The sequence below is a fragment of the Syngnathus floridae genome, chromosome 2, assembly GCF_059516105.1.
Source record: "Syngnathus floridae isolate MCC-2025c chromosome 2, RoL_Sflo_1.0, whole genome shotgun sequence".
Taxonomy (NCBI): domain Eukaryota; kingdom Metazoa; phylum Chordata; class Actinopteri; order Syngnathiformes; family Syngnathidae; genus Syngnathus; species Syngnathus floridae.
Window position 1 is genome coordinate 12,946,485 of NC_142414.1, and position 26,607 is coordinate 12,973,091.

General features: G+C 43.3%; 1 protein-coding gene across 3 annotated transcripts in view; it reads right to left on the reverse strand.

The window, feature by feature from the left end:
* Positions 1-26,607, reverse strand: part of nol4la (nucleolar protein 4-like a) — a 54,021-nt gene that overhangs the window by 5,651 nt on the left and 21,763 nt on the right. Inside the window, exons 1-10 of one of the 3 annotated variants that reach the window (XM_088398411.1) lie at positions 20,639-21,450; positions 9,873-10,028; positions 8,307-8,418; positions 6,888-6,997; positions 3,965-4,106; positions 2,683-2,972; positions 2,249-2,434; positions 1,430-1,618; positions 340-456; positions 61-250 (exon numbers count right to left, since the gene is read on the reverse strand). In XM_088398411.1, coding sequence (XP_088254537.1) covers positions 61-250; positions 340-456; positions 1,430-1,618; positions 2,249-2,434; positions 2,683-2,972; positions 3,965-4,106; positions 6,888-6,997; positions 8,307-8,418; positions 9,873-10,028; positions 20,639-20,989 — 1,843 coding nt within the window. In that variant the 5' untranslated portion in view covers positions 20,990-21,450. Of the gene's footprint in view, positions 1-60; positions 251-339; positions 457-1,429; positions 1,619-2,248; positions 2,435-2,682; positions 2,976-3,964; positions 4,107-6,887; positions 6,998-8,306; positions 8,419-9,872; positions 10,029-20,638; positions 21,451-26,607 lie in introns of those variants that run through there. The other 2 variants (XM_088398403.1, XM_088398419.1) reach the window with 2 other exon arrangements.

A 26,607-nucleotide genomic window follows, 5' to 3' on the forward strand; every position in this document is an offset into this window, starting at 1 on the left:
TGTTGTCTGTCTACATGTGTTACTCCGCTGTTTGTGTTCTAATTAAGTGTTGCTGCTCACCGTTGGTTTGTGCTGCACCAGCATTCTGGTGGTTGCCGGCGACAGTGCCGTAGCCACGCAGGTTGTAGTTGAGGCCTCCGTTGGTGTAGAGCTGGTCTTGGGCAAAAGTTGAGCTGGCGATGACAAAGCCCGACGGGGCCACGGATGCGGGCTCCCTGGTGCTGGGCTTGTCAACAAGGGCGGGTTCTTCCTGCGAGCACATGTTTTGCTTTAGTGACACCCAGACAGCCGAGACGCTTCATTGTGCATTGCATTTGATAATTTTTTTTATTTTTTTACCGCTGGGTAGATATCAAGCCTCATCCTCTTGGCGGCGTTTCTGGTTTCGCTCTCGCATGCGGCGGCGAGGATGTTCTCAGCCATGGCAGAGGTGAGGTGAGGAGGGGTTGGTCTTATCTGTCAGCAAAAGTAGTGCATATTGAATGAATGTCAAACTCTGGACAGACCTTTTCAGAAACATTTGTATACAATAGCGCCAGGGGGCTTCCAGGGTGGCTGAATGCGAGTGACTAACACTGACTTGTGTTTTGAGTTGCACAACGAGAGTTGCTGTTTTTTCCCATCTATAAATTAATCCAGTAAGGAGGAATAAACTAAACTGAGTGTATGTCGTAAGTGTAAATCGTACAGAGATAAAATTGTAAAACTAAATTAAAAGTAGATTATGATTTAAAAAAAAAAAAAACATACCAGGCACTTTTTCACACTTTCTGTTCTCATCTGATATTCAACCCCACGGTTAAACGAACTTTCAATGACCTCATTGTTACACCTCCAGTCATAAATTCTTTTCAAAACTCTGTGACCCCAAACTCTGGAATTCCTTTGATAGGTCTCTTAAGCTCTTATCTCACTACAAAACGTTTGAAGGTCTGGTTTGATTAGGTATCTTTTGTCCAGTCAATAAAAATGATCATACCAGTAAGCCTTAAACTGAGACAAATTTGTTCATCTTAATTGTATAAATTGTTTTCATTTCTTGTCTTTCTCTAGAGTTGTTTGGATGCTTTTGTTTATTTTTAGCTCTCATTATCAGAATTATGAGTCTTTATTATTACTATAATAATTATTTCAGAAATACGTTTTTGTTCATTTAGGTGGTCTTTTAGAGTAATTTTGTTTTTAAGGGGAGGATTTCAAATATGGGCTACTTTTGCTCGACTGCACAATTATCTGTCTTTGTCTTGTTACCCCGTTATTATGTTTTATTGTGCAAATATTGATATGTTTCAAAAACAACACGTTAACTGTCTAAATGAACATCACCAGATTATTTTACAGGATAATCTTATGAAACATAAAATAGCCAGGCGCCTGTTGTCCTTGGGCAGGACGTGTGATGTGATGGCGAAAAGGCAGATATTAATACCTCAAAACCGCTTTTTTTCATGCGGCGACAAGATTTGAGGTAGGTGCGAATGCGCTTGCGAGAGCGCTCCTGGAACTCAGGGAACTGGCGGCCACATGATTCCATGATGGCCTGGATCTTCTCCTTGGGCTGTTTGGAGATGGGCACCATGCGGTCCAGATTCTCATCCACAAACAGACGCACGAACATCTGAGAGAGGGGGAAGGGAGGGGAGGGAAAGGATGTAGAGCAGAAAAAATGGAGTGGGGCGATGAAGGGTGGGGAGGGGGGTGGTGATGACAGAGAGAGTGGTGCAGAGTTGAAAACAAAAGCGAGCAAAGGCAGTGAGGGGATGGGCGTCCGTACGGCGGAGAGGATCAAGAGGGAGGGGGGAGGATGGGAAAACAAAAACACACAGCGAAAATTAAAGTTGAATCATTGCATCACCAGAAATGTAGCATCGTTTGTGTGTTTCATAGTTTTTGTTAGACCTTCAGATATACGAGGAGGAAGTCAAAATAAGCAGAGTTTCCTTGTAGAAAGCTGCTAGCCTATGTGGTTGTCTTCAATACCCGTATAATCCGCATCCAATCGTAACTCAAATTATCTTCCCCCATTGAAATGAATGGAGAACCTGGTATCGTTTATATCGAAAACATAATCGTCGGATTCATTGATTATTAAAGTAATCATTAGTTACAGCTTGAGACACAGGTATTTGAGATACGAGGGTAAATCAAACTTGCATCTCAAAGCACGACTGTACTTTGGTTGACTATTCACTGAAGAGCTCGCCATGGAATTGTAAAAAAAAAGGCTCCAGACAAGCAGGTTACTTACATTGAAGGCTTTGAGTCTCTCAGGGTCCATTCCCTCAGCGTCATTGATCTTATCGCTGTCATCGTGTTCATCGTGATCGTCGTCGTCATCATCGATGATCTGCGCGCGGCCGGAGGTCAAGTCCTCAGCGCACACGCTCATTTCGGTCTTCGCGGAGTCGTAGCTTCCTGAGCTGTATGGAGGCGACTGCCGAAAAATGTGCGAGCACGTCAAATGGCATGATTGCAAACATATAGTAGGTATTATGTCATTATCATATTAGCAGAAATGCACAAGTCAGTGGTTTAAGTTTGGTATAAGTTTGCTAGTACGCATGCATCCATAGCTGTGTCCACACTTTTGCAACCACATTATTTCATGTTTATTTCTACTTCCCCACTTGTAAGGGTTAAAAACACAAACATTCTCCTAAGATGTCAAGTTTGCATGATTACCTTAGCATATTCTGTTTTGATTGGGTACTTCCTGTTCGGGTCTGTCGCGAACGAGTTTGGCGGCGAACACCCGGCGGGCAGCAGTCGGTCGCTCAGGTTGACGGGGTGCTGCTCATCCGAGGAGGATGAAGACAAAGTGGTGCTGAAGTCCAAGGGAGCGCTTACGCCGTTCTCCATCACCTCGCCGTATGAGGCGCTGCCTTCCGGGGGATTGGCACCCGCGGGCTGCACCTCGGGCGAGGTCATGGCTGGCATTCCATTGCCGTTGCTGCTCTCTGAGGAGTCGTCGTCTGCTGGAGGGGAAAGAAAAGAAAGATTCAGACAAATGTGGAAGGAAATGTGTTCTGTTCTGATAAGACCAAGGTTGAACTTTTTAGCTCTGAGGGCAAACGGCATAAACGGGGGCTAGAACTGAATAAACACTTCCAAATACTAGTTAATGTGAGAACAAAACCTTCAAACGTCTGATATAGGGCAAAAAAAAAAAAAAGTACTGAAAAGGGATGGGTGTAGAATTTTTATGTCCGACTGGTAATAAAAAAGCAATAACAGCAATGCAACACAACCAAACCCCATTGTAAGAAAGTTTCAAAGAAAAGCAATTTTTTAAAAAGTGTGGTTTTCGTTTGTCATGCTTATTTTGTTTGATACCTTTTTTCCCCAGTTTCTCCCATGTTCTTGATGCCAATAATCTCATTACATGGTGATGGTGCTGTTAATGGAGTTTATTTTTTTTAACTATCAATCCTTTGAATCAGCAGATGCAAGAAAAGCTTTCACGGCTTTCATTTTCACTGAATCACCGCTTATGTGACTGTAAAGCTAATGACGCTCGCTTTTCATGGTGAAATGCAGAAGTGTGTGTGTTCAAAAATGCTTCCTTCTTGTGTCATGTGTTTGGTAGAATTGTGTGATTTGCACCAATTGCCGTCATGTGCATGGTGTGAGGGTTCATCGTGGCCTCCTTTGTCCTACTTTTCTAAGCCTTGAACCCTGCGAGAGAGGGAGGGGTATTTGACATTGGGGCAGCGGTGGCGGTCCACCCGCTGCAAGAGTGGATTTACCGATTTGGATTAGTCCACTAAGACCAAGGCAAGCTGTTTGTTACCAAACAGCAAGTGTGTTCTCGTACGATGAATACAGTGGATACAGTGTTGGGTGTCCCGCCTCATGAAAGTTTTGTTTTGCTTTGATTTAGGAGCAGTAATTTGAGATATGAGTACTAAAATCTTAAAATGGATGAAACGATGATTTGAGACACGGATGTTTCAGGAAGCCTCACCGTCATCTTCCTTGACGGAGGCTGCGGGGTTGCTGAGCCTCGCTCCATTCGGAGTCCCGGGCTCAGGCGCTGGCGGCCGGTCAGCTGCCGCCCAAGCGGGCTCGGCGCCGTTCATGTCCTCGCTGCTCACCGACGAGTCATCCTGCAGAAACAGAAGAGCAGATTCCAATTCAGTCCTTGAGAGTGATGACACGAGCCGAATCACAAAGCGTTAAATTATGAAGTTCTTAACAATTACCAAGATAAAAAGAAAAATGCAAGTCCACCTTCAGTTGAAAATACAAATAAAAAAGGTTTTCAAGACTGTATTTTCGTCCGATATTTTATTTGATGGGGACATTTTTTTATAAAGCAACTTCATCTTTTAGAAGTAAAAGAAAGTAAAAGTAGAAATATAAAGTTTAGTAACATTTGAGTTGTTGTTCATTTGATAAGCGATTGATTGTTGATTAATCCATTGCTGCACCTTGTCTTGAATACTAACGTAAAATACTTGGTGTAGCCTTTCACCAACACGCGCAAGTGTTGAAGATTAGCAGAGGAGAAGGCACCATAATCTTGCTAACTATTCACAGCCTGTCCTGACCTTTGACCTCCTTCACAACATTGAACTTGGCCCCTGTGAAAGTTACCAAGTGTCAGTCGACATCTTGCTATAACAATGTACTCGCTTTCTCTATCTGGGGTCGCCAAAATAAATTGAAATTAATTTCTGGCACATCATTTTAAAACATACGACAATAATAAAAACAATGACCCCGTCCTACCGTAACTTAAAAGTAAAAGCTCCCATATGATTGGGATTGACTCTTTTTATCATGTAGATTTGACTTGAACTTTAATTGAAAACTACTCACACTAAGTAGATAAAAGTACAGATAATTGTGGTAAAAAATGGCAAAAGTAACAGTAAAGATTCAACTCATTTACAGAAGCACTTTTTAAAGCGTTCTACTCAAAAATATATTTAGTACAAAAGCAAATATGAATTTTTACTGTCAGTTGTATACAAAATACAATTCAATAACTTGGTACAACAGACCAGAAAAGTTTTTGTACACAACTTTTAATTGCTTTTTAACTATTGCTACTAGTGAGAAGAAGAGCAGCAATCAATCGATGAATCAACAACTATTTTCAAAATCGATTAATACCTTACAGACCTTGTCTAATTTAAAATTGTACAAATCCTCAGAATTTCAGCCTCTCCTCAATGAATCTCCGGAAAATATCATCCTCCATGAAAGGAGCATTTGCTTTTGCTTTGTAAAACAATAAACGTTTTACGAACCAAAACAGTAAATTAGGTGAAGCTCTGATGAATATTCATGAATAGGTTTTCAAACACAGATTTTCATTTAAATCTCTCTCTGCCATTAGTTGTATTTTTTGTCTTTTTTTCTTAGTATGTTGATTGCTATTAATAGAATTCCTAAACAAACTGGAAACACTGCATTTGCTATTTGTATTGTAAATATTTTTAATAAACAATTCAAAAAACATCATAATCTGTGAACCACACGTTGCTTTTGTTATTATTCGTATACTTATTCTGCTTTTGTAATCCTGCTCATATGAATGTTTACACTGTACAATAAATCCAGCCTATTGTCAAAAGCGCACGACTGTGTGTATATATATGTGTGTGCGCGCCGGTTTATCTATTATCCTTTAAAATAGCTTTTTTTCCCACTTGTATACATACATGGAGAAAAGCAAAAAGTAAAAATTTCATTGCTCAATTGAGTTTTTACTATGTATAATAAATCTAGAATTTAAATGTATGTGTTTTGTTTTATCTTACAATTTGCATTGTAGAAAGTACACATATAAGTTTTCAAATTTGGGGAGTCAGTAAAAAGTCATGATAAAAAAGTATGAAGATACCTGAAAATCTAGTGAAGTATTATTTGTACCACTGCCAAGATGAGGTGGAGGAGAGTGAAATTTCCGGTCTTGGCTGGGATACCACACAGACCCCCCCCCCCCCCCCGTAGTTTGCTATGATTAGCAAGAGGAACCGCTGAATAAGAGAGGGCAGTCTCGTGTGCTCTTAATACAGTGGCTCAAGCGTGCGGCTCCTTTCAAAATAAACTATGTTGATGTTGCCAACTAATGTGAGCAGAGCAGAGCAGAGCACACTTGCAGCTTTCATGCAGCCCGCTTGTGATGCTTCACACAATACTTGGCGGCCTAGTAGTCTCCATCACTCCATCGCTGCTGCTGCTGAATTATTGTTAAACACTCTGCGACTATAACAAAACGCACGCTTCTCCGTTTTGGGCTTTGTTTTGATTGTACTCACCCTCGAATCCCTGCCTGGCTCTCGATTCCCTCAAAATGAACATCATGCGCGAGTTGGCTCTAAAAGCGAGTGCCGCTCCCTGCACTTTGCTCACAGCAAAGCAGGCGCACTGGGAAGGGGAGGAGGGGGAGGGGGGAGGAGGGGGTTCGGTCTGTCACAGCCTCCCTTAGGTGGGAGGAGTCTGGCACATGACGTCACGCCTACAAACTTAATCCCGATTCACGGAGAGGGAACGGCGGAGGAGGCCGACTAGTATATTAAGTTTAACTTAATTGAGCATTTTGTCAGTCATTTCAGAACTGAAAGACAATGTTGCTCCACAAATCTGGAAAACTGGCCATTTAGTTTAACTTATTATTGTATTATGTTTCCAAGAAAAAAAAATTGCCACAAAAACAAGTGTCATATCATGTTTCAACCATAGAGCCATGGAATTGAATGAGCAAAGTCTGCATCCTCCTCACCAGAGTTTATCAAATACATTGTATTCAGTTGTTAACACATAAAACCTTTGTTTCTACCCTTTCATTTTAAACTTTCCATTTGTACTTCTCGCTTCTATAGGTGGTTGAAATACAGTTCTTCCACTTTGAAAAAAAATACCAAAGACTTACTTACCCTCTCGGTGGCAGTCATGCACTGCAACTTCATTTGCTTCAAGTAGGTGGCAGTCAGGGGCATGTTATAGTCAATCAGGTCAGGGACCAGCGAGGTTGGACGGTCATTTTCTGACAAAAAAGAAATAAAATAAAATAAAAAAATAGTGCCGTGAATATAGCTTTTTCCTGATTCAACACATTTTTAATGTCACTCTACATTTATTACTTTTGTGTTCTAGAGGAACTATGGAGTCTATTTTTTCCTATAGAGGTGTTTTTTTGTATTTTGTTTTTTTAACAGTTACATCACGTCGTATTAGTAATTCTGTGACCAAATTTAAGTTGTCTGCTAGTCTCTCTTCGCAGAAGCCTCAAGTGGAGAAATGTGTCTGCAGTCCCCCCGTCGTCCACTCGGGGGAGTCTTCCATCATCCTATTTCAGGCTTCCTGCGAGCCTTTTGAGTCTTTGTTGCATCCGATTCCATCCATCCATCCATCCATCCATCCATCCATCCATCCATCCATCCATCCATCCATCCATCCATCCATCCATCCATCCATCCATCCATCCATCCATCCATCCATCCATCCATCCATCCATCCATCCATCCATCCATCGCCAAGTGTGTCTCTTGTTTGGGGTGAGCTGGAGCCTATCCCAACTGGGGCCAGGCACACCCTGAACTGGTGGCCACCCAATCCCAGGCCACGAGTAGACAATCACTCACAGCTAAAAACATTTTAGCATCTGCACTGAACCTAATAGGACGGATTATTTTGGGAGTAATCTGTAAGAAAAAATATTAGATATTCAAGATGTGCATAACGTTACAATGATTTCATTTTTCTTTTTCTAATGTTATACATTTGTTAAGTCAAGTTCAGTTACATTTCAAGTTTAAGTGCAATACATTTTCATATAATCTTTTTGAACTGTTTGTTTTAGAACTATTAAACTGGTTTAAAAAGTTAACTTTTAAATGCTATACAGCCCCCCCAACAGTGTTAATGTGCATACGAAGTGGCTTTAAATTTTTTAATCATCTATAATAAGTCCAGAATTTATTTTAAAGTTTTTTTGTCCAAAGTTTTTTTTTAACTAATTATAATTTAACTAGTTTTATCTCTTTAATTTAAATTCACTATTAATGTTCATACTGTGATAATGTTCTCTCAGTGACTTACAATAATATAAAATATTACTTTTGGCAATGAAATCTGTGTTTGAATGTTGGTCATGATAGTGTTACTTGTACAACTAAAGCTATTTAGAAGTGTAAAAAGTTGGAAGAGCACTGTTCCATCTATTTATCGGAGCCTTATAATCATCAGCTGGGGGGGTGATGGGAGCAGCGTGTGCTCTTAAAGGTTGATTTTGAAAATAGCCCATCACTTAATGATGTTTCCTGAGCGAGCGGGCCATTCACAGGTTGTGTTACCTTTGAACTCTGCGGTGCTGGGGTTGATGTGCATCCTCTTCTGACACTCGCCACAGCTCATTAGAAAGCGAGTCACCGCCTCTCGAGGCAGGAAGGCGTAGGTCTCCGCTATCTGTGGACATGAAAATGGCGTAAGAAAGTGCATCTGCAGCGTTTTATTTTTTTTTCTGAGAGGGGCAAGATGCGATACTGTGAGATTGTCATTAATGTGATTATCCCTCCAGGAGATCATCTTGGTCTCTCTTTTTTGCCCAGCCCTGATCCACATTTCCGCTCTAAGTAGGGTTCACTGGCAATGCTAGAGGGGGGCCCGTGGGGACACTGGTCCCCCTTGAAAAATGCTTGGACCACCCATGTGCCAGTCCAGATAATAGACTTTTGGGTATTTTCCACATTTCCACCTGTCCCCTGAAGGGAACACAATGAATCTTTACTAGATTATAGAAGAATTTGAGGTGTTTGTATAAGAAAAATGTTTTGGGGATGCACTGAGATATCCTTGACCCTTCCCCCCATTGTTATGGTTTAAAAATTCAATCGGTTTTTAACGTTGGATATTGGATATGGGATTGAATGAGTGATTTACAATAGGGACCATAGGAAAATGAAAATAAAAATGTCTTTGAAAATTTGCCACACAGTGTTGTTACAGCCAAAAGTTAATGGTTTAAAACTCAGCAGTATACAAAATGGGACTTCAAAATCATGAATTATCATCAGCATCATCCATCTTGCAGTTTGCACGTTTTTATCAATTATCTTAAAACATTATCAAGTATCTTGAAACATTTATAATGTATAAATAAATTAATCTCTGAGTTGACTTATTGAGTGTTTACCAGAAATCTCCACCTCGATGTCGGTGTCATGTTCGGCCTCATCACCACCACCCCCCAAACCCCCCATCCCCCGCTCTCCAGCGTCGCCCTTCCCTCCTCGTCCCCGCTGGCGTTTCCCTGGAAAACGCGACCTTCACAAGACCACGGAGAGACAGCAGGGGTGCCCACCCCCACCGGGCCCACCACCGCTGCCACTGCTCGCCATCTCCTTTGCCCCCCCCGCCAACACGCACATACACACACATCACGGCCCCTTGAGGCAGCTGAAAGGGAAAGGCCACCCAGAGGAGCGTGCTCGTCCCAGAAGGCCACAGTGACAGTTCCATATTATGCCCTGCCCCACTAATGCTGCCTCCTCAAAAGGGGACACGCTATGAGACGTGACAGGACCTCTCTACAGGGCAGGGGCACAAGCAGAAATTGGTTTCTTTTTTTTGGTTGCTTAGGGGCAAGGGGCGGGCAGGGATGCCATTACCAAAGTCCAGCAAAAGTGTCCAACGTGGCTGCAAAATCACGCAGGAGCTCATTTTTGTCCCATTGCAGAAGTCCCGGGTATCAGAAGCCACATGGTGGTGTTTGTGAGCTGGAGGCTCATGCTGCCTTTTGTTCTTGAGGCAGCGGTTATGTGACGCATCTGTGCAAGTTCTTTTTGTTCCCTTGGAAACTACTAATGCTAAAAACGATACATTATAGAGAGAATTATAACACCAAAGTGTGACAAAATTACCGCTTTGTAGGTCTTCTTTTGGCCTGCGTGTTTGGGGGCCCGGCCAGGGTCGGCGCCAATCTCCACGTGCATGGCGTAGATGATGTCAAAGAAATCTTCCACTACAGCCACGCGCTTCAGAGACGAGTTGTCCTGAGCTGAATTGCCGTCCGCACACTGAAACGAAAACACAAACGCCACATTTCTTTGATGCAAATATTGCAAGTGTTGATTGTAACAACAAAAACACACACTTTTCAGAAGTATATATTCACTGAACGCAGACACGGAGGGCTCGGTCTTACAACAGGGTGCGCCAAAATTTAGCACCATGCGTCGGCGAATATTCCGGGGCTGTATTTTGGTCCCAGTACTTTCCGCTACTACCACGACCCACTATTATAAAAAAAAAATAAAAAAACGTGTGTACTTTATGTATCGACCCCCCCACCCACTTTTGATTCTCCTAATCAGGACCACAAGTTAGCCGTAGCCTATCCCAGGTGACTTTGGGCAAGAGGCGGGGCATACGCATCAGACCCATCTAATATTAGGGGCAAACGACGCGGTGTGTGCGGTAGGGTTGCGCACACGTACACGATTGCTCACGTAGGTTCGGACAGTCCTACCAAGCGTTTTTCTTTCAGCAGGAGAGGACGCGAAAGCGCTCATCTCATAGCGTTTAAAAATAACCCATTGAAGACCAACAGTCCCTCCCACCGACTGCCACCTCTGGCAGCCCGTCCTGCCTCCTGCACCGCTGACCCTGTCGCCATAGAAACTGCCACTGATTTCTCTCGGGCAGGTGTGCTGGGCAAAGGGTCACGTGACATACCGTGGAAGTGGGATCGCCAGGACAACCGCCGCTATCCACCGTGTCACATGCTGCTTTCTCCGCCCGTGTTTGTACAGTTCTTACTCCTTCCCCCTTATAGTTGCAATTTTAAGTGGAGTCGTTTCAGCGTCCCGGGAAGCAATTAACTGAAGTCATGGCTGAGAAATTGAAGCATGATGAGTTGCTTTCTCAGGTCATTGGGAATGATCTTTCCTTGTCAGAGGAGCATCCCGAGTAGAAAAAGTTGTCCCATGCACAATGTTTTCCATCCATCCCTTCCCTGAGATTCGTGTACTGTTGGTGACATTTCTTTGCCCCATCCGGACGGACCGTTGTGCACTGTTTTCTTACGCCCCCCCACGAACGCTACCCTACCCCCTGCCGCCCTCCCCCTCTCCTTCTCTCTTCTTGCTCCGGCTCTCCCAAGTGCGAGGTAATGATCGTTGCCATGGCAACTAAAACCAGCTCACAGAGTGGGTTTGTTTTAATCCGGCCTGCCCCGCCTCTTCCCAGCCACTTTCCCCTGTCAGCATGGGCTAAATGTAACGCTAATAAATGAAATAATAACAATCCTCCACCTCATCATCACGGCTGTAATCTAGCAAGGTATCATCACGGTATCCCCCCCCCCCAGCACCCCACTCCAGTACCATCCCGCCTCTGGTGACATCATCACCAGCGTTAGCGCTGCTTGGGACAATGGTGTCAGGTCCATTCACGCTGGATTTAGATAATCTCATACAAGTGAGGGGTGTGCATTGCACCCACAGCACTGCTGCATCTCTGCTGAATTCCTCCCAAATTCTCCTAGACGGATGTTTGCAGCACTCGCTCGAGAGGACACAATCATATTCTCAGAGTCAAGGCCTCTGCACCATTTTTCTACTTAATCATTTAAACAAAATAAGTAACTGGTTTCTTGCTATTTATTTTTACTCTTCTAAGCTTTCTTTAACGATTCTTTTAAAAATCAACCAATCTGGTGAATATTGTTTTGAATAATTGATGAATTGGATAAACAAAATATTTCAATTTCTATCATTTTTTTCAAAAACAGCACTCTATTTTAAACTGAGAGCAGAGGAAATACACAAAGAAATTGAATGTGATTATATTCCTTGTTTGGTTCGTAAAATGTCATAAGATATGCAAAAATAATTTTTTTCCAAAGTAAAAGCAGATGTTTGCCAATGTCTTATTTTACCCTCCAAAAGACAAATAAATCAGTTGGAATCGATTATCAAAATAGTGTTGACTAATTCAACAATCAGTTAATTGTTGATTAATTGATTAATTCTAGCACCTCTAATTAATCGTGAATTTTCACTGCTGCTTTAACGCCTGAATTTCCCTTCTGGGTATCACTGAAGGATTGTCTTGATTGAAGTGTAAATATTAATAATTGAATTGACAACTTTAATGATCAAACTAATTCACAACAGGTTGGATAATCGAAGAATCGTTTCGAGCCACTATTTAACTTAGAACATTCAAAATGCCAAGTGGAATCAAACCTGCGTTCCACCATGCTGCCATACGTATGTATATATATCCATATGAGTTGGAAATAATTTGCATGTGTATGCAAATTGTCGGGTCAATTTTTTGACATTAAGCCAGCACCGGATTTTTTTTTAGAGTGTAGTGTACAATGCCATGGCATCAGTTGAGGTCAATGGCTAAGAATGTGTTTGTGTTTACGGAGTTCTGTTACCATGTGTTCAATAGAGAGATTGAGAGTGCACAAGGACTCCTCTATCCAAACCACCTGTGGAGGGATTAAAAAGACTAATCTGCGGAATAAATGATGCCAAATTTGAATACAAAATAGGTCTGACTGATAAATATAAGAATCTTAACTTTAATATATATATATATATATATATATATATATATATATATATATATATATATATATATATATATATATATATATGTATGTATATATGTATATATGTGTGTGTACACACACACACATATAAACAGTTTTAATACATACTAAAACATTTTACTCCAAAAATATTCACTAGCTGCAGGCCTCTTCTTATTGTATTCTTTGGAATACAGACACAGCTAATATTGGCAACCTGTTGTGTACAGGTAAGACAATGCAGCGAACGTCACCGGGAGGCCGTCTCAGCTTAAATGCTTCCAGACGGGAGTAAACAGTGAGTGAAACATTCACCCCTGAACATGTCCTGCTGTGGAGTGAGCGTGTTTGTGCGTCCCATACGCGCGTTCGAGTTCAGTACACGTCACGCGGGCAGAGCTGGAAGCATCATGAGGAGAGGAGAACAGCTGTTGAATGGAGTCGCAGCTTGGTCTCATCAGCGGCGGCGGCGGGGCGTTTTAAAGAGCAAAGGAGACATGTCAGCATCCCTAAATGGCAACGAGACATTATGAACAACACGCCGCAACACGCCTTTCCTCCTTCTCACTCTCGCTCTTTGGTGGTAATCCCGCAGGACTTTGCTCTCTTCCCCAGCCACTGTACGACCAGCCCCCATCCTCGCCTCGACTCCCTGTCCCGCAACAAACCGCTCTGTTGCTAGGAGACTGGAGGGTTTGAGTCGGCCGCCCCCACCCCCACTGGCAGTCTTGCACGCACGTCCACGCGCACACGCAGAGCACACGAGTCGCTGATGGCGAGAGAGGAGAGGTCCTGCACACAGGCAGCCAGGTCAGGAGGGGGAGGAGGTGGGGCGCTTGACGGAAAGCAGCTGGGTCACAAAGGCAAGAAGGCCACGAGAGCTGCTGGACGAGATGCCATGGACACGCAAAAAGATCCCATGCCAGGGGTTTTGCACTGAACGTCCACAAAATGACTTTTTGTCTTACAGTGGTGCTGTTAGACATGAGTGCCTCCACATAGGAGTTTTCCCAGATATGCGCCATTGCTTCGCTGATGTTTCCTTGTGGTACGAGCAACAAAAAAATGAGTATGTCACCCCACGCATACACGCACCACCACCACCTCGAGGTGCCTCTAGCAAACTTCCCAATATCCGGCCACCATTGGTTTCCTTGCAGTGGAGGAACAATATCAGCTGACGATGTGCCACTAAGCGAGACAACTCAGAAGACAGAAGGACAATAAATCAGTGCCCATGTTTGCATCTTATGTGGCAAGCAAGTGGTATTCCTGTAGGTTATTATTCACTATTATACTGTCCAATGCAGATTTTGCTTTAAAAAAAAAAAGGATGTTGGTAGTTGGTGAGTGCTGGAACAGATTCACTACATCCCAAGCAAGGTCATAGAACAAATTAAACTAAACCGTGTATATATACATATGTCATGCTGATATCGGGTGTGGTAGTATCGGAGCATTTTACGTGACTAAAAAGGACTAAAAAGACTTTTATTAGTACTCGTGACTTGTGACAGATCATCAAGGAGTGCGTAAATATCAGCTAGCTAATGGACACGTAAATGGGACAAAGGCGGGAAGCGGTGTGTGCACGTTTGATTAATGGTGGCAGGTTAAGGTGCATGTGACATCAAATGGGGATAAGAGATCATTACCCCCAATCGCTTTTTTCCCCCTCGTATTTCTTCACCGCTGCCCGTTCTTTTTACCATCATCCTCTCCCCTCTGCCTCCGCTCACAAAGCCTGTCATTAAATCCACATTAGCTGCAGCCAGCTCCGAGCCACTGTCCTGTGCACGTGTGCGTCTATCCCAAGATAAACATTGGTGGATGGCGAGTGTGACACTCCCGATATCTTACGGAACCAGTGATAGGAGCATCAGTCCCGGGACCGGCTCTGCTCTTATATGTAAATGAGCCGCGGACACATCATCACACAGTCTATTTCGGCTATGTCTCACTTTGTCAAATTCTGTCCTAGGAAAGGTATTAAAATGACAACAGAGGAATGTGAAAGGGGGGGGGGTGTTTATCGATGACTTAAACACACGTGTGTGGGTGTGGTAGGAACGGAACTCTGACTGTCTCCCACACAGGGGGGAGGCCCCCAGGCCAGTTAAAAATGGTGTTAATTTCTCCTCCTATGGGAAAGCAAAGAGCGGTCTCTCCATGGCAACAGAGAGGGTACAGAAGGGAGGAAACGCCAAGCAGCCGAGCAGCCGAGCAGCCGTGCAGCCGAGCAGTCGATCAGCAACCCCCTCTTTGTACCAGCGTGCGTGCGTACGAGCACAATGTACCTAGCATTTGGACGCGGGTGCACATGCATCTCAAATCACGAGATGAACACACAGGTGGCTTGACATCCAAGTTGAATTTGTTCTCTGACCACAACTCTCAAAACATTTCCAAATCATCTTTTCCCTTTGAAATAAATGCAAATTCTATTCAGTCAGTTCCCGTCTGTTTGTGCTTTGATAAAGAGAAATAGCATGCTATAAAATTCTGCTTTGTTAAAGCAGAGAGTAGGAATATAGATAGAATGCAAATAATTTAACAGTGCATACATCATTTTATGTTGCAATTCAGTTCTACGTGTTGCTCCTTCTGGTGTGCCTGCCTTGGCCACCGGGGAGCAGTAGAATGCAGTCTTACGGACAAAAAAAAATACTACTGTGGTGCTTCTTCTCCTACGTGACTCCGTAAGATGTTGTGATATTTTTGTAGATGATAAATAATATATGCCTTGAGTAGTCAATATCTCTTGTTCAACTGTTTTGAGTTCAAATCTAGTATGTTGCTTAAATGGTTCTAAAATCACAAGTTTTTGTTTTTCAAGTGATGTTCCGTCTGAGCACACTCTTCACTCTTTATGAAATCTGCACTGATGACAGGACAAGCTCATCAGCGCTTTTCCGATTCTCGTTTAGGGCAGTGAACATTTGGGAAGCCCTTTGAGCCAGGCCATGTGGCCCGCCGATAAGTGCTGCCAGACAGCCATGAAACAAAAAGTGAGGACAAAAGCGCAGGAGATTCAAAAACACAAAAAGGTATTTATGCAAATGCTGTGGAATAATAGGGCCAGTATTCTTTTGACTCTGTGGCCCTTACCCGAAAAGATGGTCTCTCAAGGGAAGCGTGGCCTAATTAATCAGATAATAATGATGATGTTCCCCTTCTCGGCTGATGCTGAGGTGCAAACATCTCCGGTCGCCGAGATGGTTAAGAATAATAAGATCCACCGCACAAAGACGACGGCCCCGTCAAGTCTTTTATTTTGTAAATTGAGGGAGGCACGATTGTGGATATACCACATTGGCCGGTTTAATTGTCTCTCCTGCCCAGTCACAAAAAAATGGGGACTTAACAAAGCTGGCAAATTTTCCTTATTGATTCCTTTCGCTAGTAAAATAAAGTGCTCATTTCCCATTAAAGCTTCAGGTCAGTAAAAAAAAAAACATTTTGCTTACTATAAGAAGCACGTAGATGTGTAAATTGTATATTGTTTGATCAATATACCACTGAAATTCATTTTGAAAATATATTTATTTGACTGATGACTGATTTAAGGCCTTTTTTTTTTTGCTTACTACACCTGCATGCGGGATGCTGCTGGCTGATCCACCCATCCCGTTGTGTTACAAAGCAAGCATGGGGTCCTTTGTCTGGTTGCATGCAATACAGTACGGGCCTTAGAAGCCGTTTACAATTCAAACAGCAAAACTAAGTACGCAAATGCAGAGGCGGATTCGTGAAATTCCTAAGAAAAAAAAAAAAAAAAAAGAAAAACATCCTCATTTCTTGTGTCACTTTCATTTCAGGCAGAAGAAAAATCCATATTTGAGGGTCCTCAAAAAATGTGTTTTCTTTTATGTGAGTCAATTAATTCACATTGATTTGAACTTGTTCGTCTTGCCAAAAAAAAAGGAAATGTATGAGTAGCCTAACAGTCAGTCAGTGCGAGTAAATTCATCCAATTTTATTCAATTTGATGTTTGAGTGGACAAGACATACCCAGCTACATTTTTTTTCTTGAAAATCAGTTCATTTTACCGATTTGAATGTTTGAATTACTGACAGTTAACATCTTTAAAAATGAAACAATTGTTCCCAACAAAAACTTAATATTTTTCGTAACTTTAATGCCAAAATGTCTTAATGGGTACGTGTCATAATTTTGAACATGTTTCCTAAAGATGGATACATAGGATTTTCTTCCAACTGCTTAATATGTCTTTTTCATGACAATGAAAACATATGCATCTTAGAAGCCTCTTTTTCAAAAGTCACTGAAACTCTTTTTACCATTAATGTCATTATGTTGTTGCAATGCACCAGAGGGATCTGTGAGCTCAAATAACTTCTATTATTTTTCTCTTATTCTGAGTCCACACAAAGATAATTATAGACATGAAGTCTGCTTTAATGGAGTACTACAGAAATCAGAAAATTGTTACTGCTGAGAGGCTAAAATCCGATAATTTGGACAACTCAAACATCTCTAAATATTTGATTATCAAAATCGTTGACGATTTCAATAATTGATTTGTCGTCGATTCATTGTTTCACTTCTAGACAGATGAATGGATGATTAAAATAATTGTTAGTTGCAGCCCGGGTTTTAACCTGAGGTTTTTTCCTTTTTTTTTTGTTGCAATGTTTGCTTCACTAGAGTCGCATGATTTCTAGACGGCTACACGCATCTGCAACACGGCCACTGAAATCTGCGGTGACGCTAGTCACACATAGTTACAGCTTTCAGTTGACATGGCAACTAAAAGCAATCGCTTGCAATATTTTCTTTCTTGATATGTAATCTTTAGCAAACGGGTCATGTTACGGCAACCGTTTTTTTTTTTTTTGGTAGCCTCACTGATGCTTTTGCTGGAGGCAATTTTGCGGCGCACCTTTGGCGTGCGTCTATTCCCCCCCGCCCCCACCTCATCCCTAATCAGGACATAATGGGAGCTAAACGAGGTTGCTTCTCCACACTGGGGGCTGCCGGGAGAGCTATGCAGAAAGAGGGCGAGACAACACCGACATACAGGCGACCAAGAAGAAGCAGAATACAGTATGTGGCTCGCTCGAACAGAAGCGTCTTGACGGAGTGGCGACTGTTCGCCCGGCAGCCTTTGTCCCATCACACACTGAAGCCGCCTTGTGCGCTTGGCGGACGCACAGAAGAGGCCTTCTCTGTGTGCACATCAGCCACCGTCCGACCCCGCCCCCACCCATGCATCCTCCCGTCATTTACACGCCTGCCCCCATACAGAAACTTGGCACGGTCCAGGAGCAGCTGCAGCGGGGCGTCCGGAGACAAGACCGCCTCCCCATCCCCACCCCCCCGGCGAGGCCGTGACCGTTAACCACGTGTGCGGCACTTTCACCCCGGCCTATTTGTGACAAACGCTAACAAAATGCTAAACAAAGCAAAATTGCATTGGAATAATCCAGAAGACAAATGCATGCATCGCAGTTGCTTCTGACTCACAGTCGCAGACGCAGCTCCAGTTGCCTAATGTTATGTTTCTTCTTTCCATTTCCCAAATGCTGCTGAGTCAGAACCCCCCCCCCCCCCTCCAACACACACATACACACACAATATTAGCTACAAAGAGTGTATAGTCCTCTCACGTGAATAAAACACTTTTAATTCAATAAGACCTCCAGTGCTTTGTGCAGTGTTTCAAAGCTGCTGTGCCGGGAGAGATCATCAGGTGCGCTACTAGAAATGATCTAATTTCACTTCATTGTTCTGAAATGGATGTATTCAATAAGAGATAAATAATACAGCGATGACTTTAGATAAGAGTGACGCCACCTACGAGTTTTTCCAAGATCGAACACATCATTCGGCTGATTTTTTTTTTTTTTTTGCTACGACCAATAGTGCAGACTTGAGATACAAGTGTTAATAAACTATCTTCCCAGGAAATTAGGCAAATGGAAATCGTCTCATCAAAACAGAGGCTTCATGCATTTATTGCCAATGCCCTGCGGTTTACTCTAAAACTGAACATAAAACAAAGATTTAGGGAGAAAACTGCCTAGCTTACATACAGTGTAATGTTAAACGGTACTGATGTGCTAGCAGTTAGAGCAATTCTTTCAGCAATGGCTAACTGAATGAGGACATCACAAACGGTGGAACAACACAAAGGGCTCTACAATTGATCAAATTTTGATTGTGATCATGATTTTGGCAGCAATGATTAAATGACCGTCAGAAATATTTGCATATAAAATGTGAGCTCAGTTGCATATTCAATCAAACACTTTCTCAACCAGTGGTCAGCCAACCACCAGGGGGCGAAGTCATGATTAAGGCTTTCTTAAGCTACCTAATTTAACAAGCGAACGCTGCCTGCATGAGTACTGATGAGGAGTCAATCTGCATGGCCAAGAAAGTCTGGCCAATGTAAGTGCTTGCCGTTTCACGCCGCCACGGACGCTGATTTGGCTGACATCGTTCCAGAAGCCATCTTGTAGCTCTTTTCTCACTGTCGTTCAATTGCTTTTTGTGACTCTTTCATGTTTTTTTTAACAAACACTATACGACAAGTCCGATCTTTGTGATGTAAGTTTAGTCTCCCTTATCCTAAGACACAAAGAATAGAAATCAAGGCATAGAAGCTATGACAAATTTTGCTTGGTTGTCTCTCGGGAACCATTAAACCATTCCCATAATGATTTGTTCACTTTTGGGGACATACTCTTTTGGGATTTTATTCTGATTTAGTGCGAAATGTGTGCTTTGGTTCAACAAAGCTTATGAGACACCGGGTGAGATTTGTCCCAATCTAGACGACTGCAGGAACTTTTATCAAAAGAAAGCTGCACACAAAAGACACCCAACACACTCGACGCTTTCCACCTGCCCTCTTGTCCGCAGGGGAACACAATACGGCACAGAGACGAGATTAACCGTCTTCCAAAAGGCGCACGTGGAAATTGTGCATTCACACAGGTGGAGCACCTGTGGAGGGATCTACCACGCAACTAGAATCGACGCATTCACACCCTAATCCGTGCCAATATGTCCTCTGGTTTGTTAACAACATAGGCGGGATGGGGGGGTTGATGATTTCCAGAAGGCGTATTTAAAATGGAGGTGGCCTGTACATGCACCCACCTCACTGTTTCACTGAGCGCAAACATGACACGAGTCGTATAACTCCGTGAGCTGCAGTGGGACATGCGACCTGACCTTTACTTTTTACGTCATCGGACACAAACAAGTGACGCTCGGCACCAACTCCCAATATGCGTGTGCGTAGCTATCGGCCCCTTTTGTTTCATTCGTAGCCCAGCAGGGCACCAATTTCCCTCCCCCCCATGCTCCCTCCCACTTATGACCGGCCTGCGAATATGCAGCTATGTATGACTTTTATGTTTTGCCGACAACAAAATGCGGCAGAAGCCGGCTGGTGGAGCACACAGGTGTTGCCAGAGCAACGAGCGCTTACAGGCACAAGTCGATCCGCATCTTGGCCAGGACAATGAAAAGTGACACTCGGCCAACATCGTCACAATGCACACGGTCACATTTTGGACACAAAACGCAACATTCGCATGAAAACACAAAGGTGTGTGCCATTTGGTTTAGATGGGACAAGGAGTGCATGTCATAAGCCCCTCCACCCTTAATCACCAGGTGATTATGCCCCCCCCCCTCACCCCTCCTCTTTACCCCCCTCTAAAGGGGAGCCCGTGAGAGTCCAAACTGCATACCAGTTTCGGTCCGGTGAAAAAGTATGGAGCCGCAATGTCAATGTTGGTGTTGCTTCACGCTGTCACGGCTGCACAACAGCCTTTCAGCATCGCCACCGCCGGCAGGCAGCGGCGTTGCTATGGCAGCAAGGATGAGAGTGCACGGGGCCGCTCACGCTGGGATGTGCATGCACGGACAAAGTGGAGCATTATCGCGCTGGGTGGAGATGGGCCCGCGAAATGTTGGCGTGTTTTTTGGGGGGCTTTGTAGTTATTATAAAAATGTTCTTTCGTTCGAGCTTAGATACGAAGACAAGTTGCGGACGGCGACGGGACATCTCGCAGACGCCACGCACGCACACGATCACACTTTACCGTTGACTTGACCGGGACGTACAGCACGGGCTTCGCCGCAGCTCCTTTCTTGTTGTGCTCTCCCAAAACGTTGGTCCCCACCTGAAATCCTTTGGACTTGACCCAGAATTTGAATTTGGCGTTAATGTGGCTGTTGTCCACGTACACACCATCCGACTCGTCGTTTTGCAATAAGGTCTGCATGATTTTGTTGTATTTCCGCCGGGTGACGGTCTTTGTTTTGCCAGAGTCTCCATAAGTGCGGAGGCACCAGTCCTGAAATTCACTGAACATCTCCGCCTCCAACGCGACCGGACTCCGGCTCCGGCTCCTTTTGGGCGCATCCACGCACGCCGCCTTCTTCGTTGCCATTGCTCGCCCTCGCTCCCCCTTCTCGCTCCCTCTCCCTCTCTCTCTCTCCTCTTCCACGTCTGGATCCAACAGCCCGGCTAATAAAGAGCACACTTGAGCGGCTTCCTCCTCCTCCCCACCGCCCGCCCTGCCGCCAGCGCCGCCGTCCCACGTCCGACGTAGCTCGGTTCGGCTTCCGAGACGTGAGTGACACGGGCCGGACAGACGACAGCACACCTGTTTGCAGCCGCTGTCCGGACCGCAGCGGTGATAAAATGTCACTTCCTCAAATCATGAGCTGAGGAGCAGGAGCGAGGAGGGAGGGAGAAGAGAGAGAGCGGGGGTTGGGGGGGTGGGGGGTTATAGGGGACGTCCTGCACCGGGGCTGCCATCTCCCACCTGTGCGTAAAACCTTGAGCTCAGAGAAGACAAAAGAAACAACACGTCGCTTTCACTTTCTGTCGACCTACTTCCGACTGGGGTGGCTTGGGGGGGGGGCTCGAACTGCAAAGAGCGACTCGATCACGTCGTGCGCCTCTCGCTTCTCCTCACACCTGTTTGAATGGCATCTGTGCCTTTTTTTCCTTGACGTCCCGACAGATAACATCCAAAATGTTCATTACCTAACCTATCCCGCACACATGCAAGGCACACAACGTCTTGGTCTTTATGAAGACTTTTGCAAACGTATAAGGAGAAATTTGCTGGGTTATGATTTAACCGTCCCGTTGTGCAACAAAGCATGAGGGGGAGGAGGGGCTTCTTTGTGTGATCGCAATACGGCCGCTGCAATTCTAAGAGGAACAAGAAGTGAAAGAAAGGACTTCAACTTCATTTCCTCGTCTGCGCCCCGTGCATTGTCACACAAGTGAACCGTATGAGAGTATTATTAGTATAGGCTACTTATGCATGATTTCAACAAGCACCACAGAATGTCCGATTTAAGGAAGAGATTTTTGTATAAGACTATATTATTATTATTATTATTTAATTTGCACAGGGGATGTTGCCGGCCACTCGTCCCACAGGCAGGGGTCCTATGGGCCTTAGAATATGTTTATAATTCAAACAGAATTATGAGATGCAGCGGGGGATTTTTAAAATTTACAAAATTGCAACATCTGGCATTAAAAAAATCCTCTTTCCTTAATTTACTTTCACTTTAGGCGGAAATAAATGCAGTTGTCGATTATACAAGTGTTCCCCAAAAATGCATTTTGTTTGGAGAAATGTTTTTACTTGTAGAATGAAATTATTTCACATTAATTTTAACTTGTTAGATGGTAAAATGGCCAGTCAGGGCGCCTGAATGTATTCCATTTTACTTAATTCATTGTTTGAGTAGTCGGAACAAAAACTTGGGACTTTTCCCTTTTTTTTTGGGACAATACATAATCCTGATATTTGTATTTCAATTATTGGCGGTTGCTACCACTCAAAAATAAATTGTTTCTACGACAAAAATTGGTTCATAAGAAATATTTTTCACACCTTTATCAAAAAGTCTTTACCGTTATATGTCCCAAACAAAATGTTTGGCAGCAGGTTTTCTGAATATGCTCGTTCCATGTTTAGTTCTATGGGTTTTTTCTTTTCTCTTTTTGCCATCTTTTCATCTCAAGCTAATACCACTGGAGGGAGCCTCATTTTGTTATTGCAATACACCAGAGGAATCTGTGATTAGAAGTGCCAGGGTTTGCAGACAGCAAAATAGATGCTGTTATTTCTGAGCCACTTACACAATTAGAAGCTGTTTTGTCTTTAACCTTATACAAGAAGAACAATGGGGCACTAACATTTGCCAAAGTCAATGGGTTCAATCAGCAAAGTTCAAGACGTTATTGTCGATCATTTTTGCATTGGACTGCCATGAATTGAGTGTATTTATGTCTTGGTTATCAGACTCAAATTTGAAATCTAAATTGGGAAAAAAAAAAAGACCAAGTGTCTTTACCATTATCAATCAAGTTCTATGAGAATGATCCATGTAGTATTTGTTTATATTAGAAGAGGAAGCATCCCACATGCTCTGACTATTTTTTTCCCCTTCATCGGGGGTCTTATTTGTGCAGTTGGGAGCCTGTGTGTGACTCCCCCTGGCCTGTGCATTACAGGCCCAAGCTGGCGGCAGTGACTGCTGCTGTTGCCATGACAGCAGCTCAGCAGAGTCTCTGGCCGTGCAAAGGGTGAGTGGGATGGCCCGTCCTCGTGGCTCCATCCGCGCTCGCGAAATGGAACATTGGACAAAAAGCCCCACCCTAGACGTTGGAACCGCTGGCGGACGTCAAATACGGTACTTGCACTTCTGTGCGTGTGGTGATTGGCCGAAGCCTGTGCAAGTCATTTCATTCCATTTCATCATTTGGTCTCTTGGTCAGGACTGGCCAGATCCTGTAGGTTGCACATCCCTTTTGGAGGTGTGTGTGAGGGGGGGGGGGGGGACATTTCAAGGCTAATCTTTGCAAGGCTGATCCATCATCATTTCCTTGAGTCAGTTCACTCTCATCTCATGTACACAGACATCAGTGCAGCTTGGTCTTCCGCTAATCTGCAATTATTTTGGACCAGTGTGCATGCGGAAGAGACAAGCAGCAACCCGTCCTCCAGAATTACGTGCAACAAAAGTAAAACAAATAAACATGGATCACATTTGGATTTGAGCAAACATAAGTTTCAGAATTGGCTGTAATTGGCCATAATTTGCCACTGTGTCAGTTACAAGTGCGGTGGTGCCATCAGCAGAGTTTTTTTGTCTACTTTGTGCTGTTCTCGTCAAATAAACATGCTTAAAGTGGGCTGGAGAAGCCTGAAAGACACGTCAACATGGCAGCCATGTTGGGAGGGGCGACCGTCCCATCAAAGATAAAAGTGTCAATTTTAAAAAGATGGCTTTAAGCGTCCCTAAATGTATCGTTGATGCTTATTTAAAAAATGTTTTTAACGTTGCAATATTTTCAAATTATGTTTTTAGGTTTGACCTACATATAAGGGGTTGCTCAATTTGGATTCCATCATGCTTTGTAATTTATAGCTATAACGTTTCAGGAAAAACAATCCACTTGTTACTGATCTAATCCTTAGTCTATAATATTACTACATGTTTTATTACAAATCTAATCGTTATTATATTTTGTATTGCTATTACAAAAACCTGATGGTGCTAGTCAAAAATACAGGCAGAGTTGGAATCAGCGCAAAAAAAAGAATCGAGAAAAGTGCACCTTTAATTTCAAAATTTTGTAAACATTTGTTGACCAATGTAAAGGAAAAATGTGGACATTAGCTTAATATTAATGTAAGCACACAGCTCTTCTACGCATGTCGTATCTCCCTATTCATATCTATGGTTGTTTTTTTTCCCCTCAGTCGCTAGTCATGGAAACGTCTCTCGAACATGCTATTTTTGGTTTAGTCCACAGTTCTTTTTGTAAAGCCCTTATGAAGCATCTGATCATAACAGATGAGAAAAAACAAAGTGCTAAAGTCACGGCTCATGAAGACAGCCGATGTATATGCTATTATCCTCCTCTAAGCACCAACAAGGTATATGTGGAGAAACCACAACTTTTCAAAGGCTTTCATTTTCAAAAAGACCCCCTGGGGGCATATATCATATGAAGGAAACCAAACACAGCCAGGCTTGCTTTGCATGATCTAGATCGACAAAACCTTCGTAACAATCCTGGCTTTAGATTCAACACAGCTCGCTAAGCCATTAAGCTCGCTTTGTAGTGCACCCCTCTGGTCTATTGGCCTCTTCAAAGTTCATAAATTATGTGATGTCATTTATGTGACGTGGCTTAGCTGGAGGCAAAAACATCCAGTTCTAAGACTGGGTGATTATTCAATATTAGTTTGTATCGCGATTGACTCGTGATCAACATCAATCGAAAATGCCTGCAATAAGATAAAATGCTCGCTATAAACTAAACACAGAGAAGATAAGGGATAACTAAGTCTTGAATGAACATGTTCAAGATTTACAATATAACAAATTGAGTGAGGACCGTTGTGTCGTGCGGTCACAAACACAGCCAAGTCAATGACCGGGACAGAAGACGAGGATGTACCGGGCATAAGCGATTATGAATTTCAGTGTGCACTGCAAAAACGAGTGTCGGGGGTGATACTCGCAGTCCAATCTTTTGCCTAATTGCGTTCAGCCACAGCCGTTTGGGATTTCTTTTGACTGGCAGACGCTAAGATGTGACGCTAAGATGTACTTTTACGGTTTTGGCAACCAAACAACACAACAAGAATACATTTTTCGACACGTAGCGGCGTTTAATCCTGGCTTCCGTTTTGTTGCCTCCAGCGTAAGTTTCTTTTGCCTCCAGCTAACATTGTGACGTAGACTATGAAAGGACATTCATTTAACTTTAAGGTCCTCAATCTACTGATGACAGCATTTTCGCACCCATCTACAAACTCTCGGGTGACCCGCATCCACCAAAAAGGCTTGTCAGCAATTTATCCTTACAAAGGCCTTGGACTCATTTTTCTACAGTCATAGTCACGCCTAAAGGCTACACATTTATTTCATCACACATCCTCTGTGAAAGAACCTGAAAGAGAGCGGCCGGGTGGAGGGGGCACAGCACAGCACCATGCGGCCGGTAAACGGGGGCAAAGAATCAAAGTGACGTGGAGCAATGAGTGTTGAAGTGAAGACAAAGCGTGGCACACAGCCTGACGGCGGGTGATGAGGAATCGGCCTCAGTGAGGCTGACAAGTTGACGCCACTCGTTGCATCATTCAAAACAACTTGACCACTACTGCCCCCCTCAAGGTGGAGCTGAAAACTGCAGCTCCTTTGTGTCCCATCCGAGAGCCGACCCATCCCCACAAAGCGCAACTTGCATCATTTCATGTATATTGTGGGGCTCTCCTAACACGGAATGTAATACATTTATTTTGGTATCATTAAAAGTAGGATTCTCAACATCTTGTATGCAGGTTCTCTCTCGTGATGCGTGAATCATAACACCAACTTTATATTTGCATGAGATTTATTTTGTTGAGTGGTTCAGATAATGGAAAATCTTAACTGGTACTATAACTTTTTAAAAAAATATTACATTGTAAAAGGAATGATGTTTCCCCTCCTCCCAGAAAAAGGAGCTAAAAAGAAACATTTCAAAAGATTGCTATTTTTCCATCTCTTAAAAACAATGATTTGGCGCGATTGATTTGCATAAAATATGGCAACTTTACATTCATGAGCTACTTTTGTTTTCCTGCTTTGCTTTTGAATGCCGTGAACGGTTGTGCTTGTAGATGTTTTTAATCTTGGTCATTGTGGTGGTATCTCAAGAGTCCGATTTTTTTTGTGGTAGATTTGGTGTTTGAGAAATACTACTGTAAACGATTAATCGATTACCAATACAATTGTTGATTCATGTCAATTAGTTGTCAATTCATTGCTTAATTGTCACCCCTCTAGGAAATACGCTTCCTTTTCTGTTTATGTTCTGACCGGATGTTGTGCTTGACGTTAATGCACACGAAGCTGCGCAGAGGCCACAAGTTGAGTGGCGAGTGCACATTTAGTCTAACAAATCTAAATTTGTCTGCCCAGCCAAGCACAACCCCGGCCCTCCACAAGCTGGATTTCCAGTCTGCTGTAGTGAGTGAGGAGA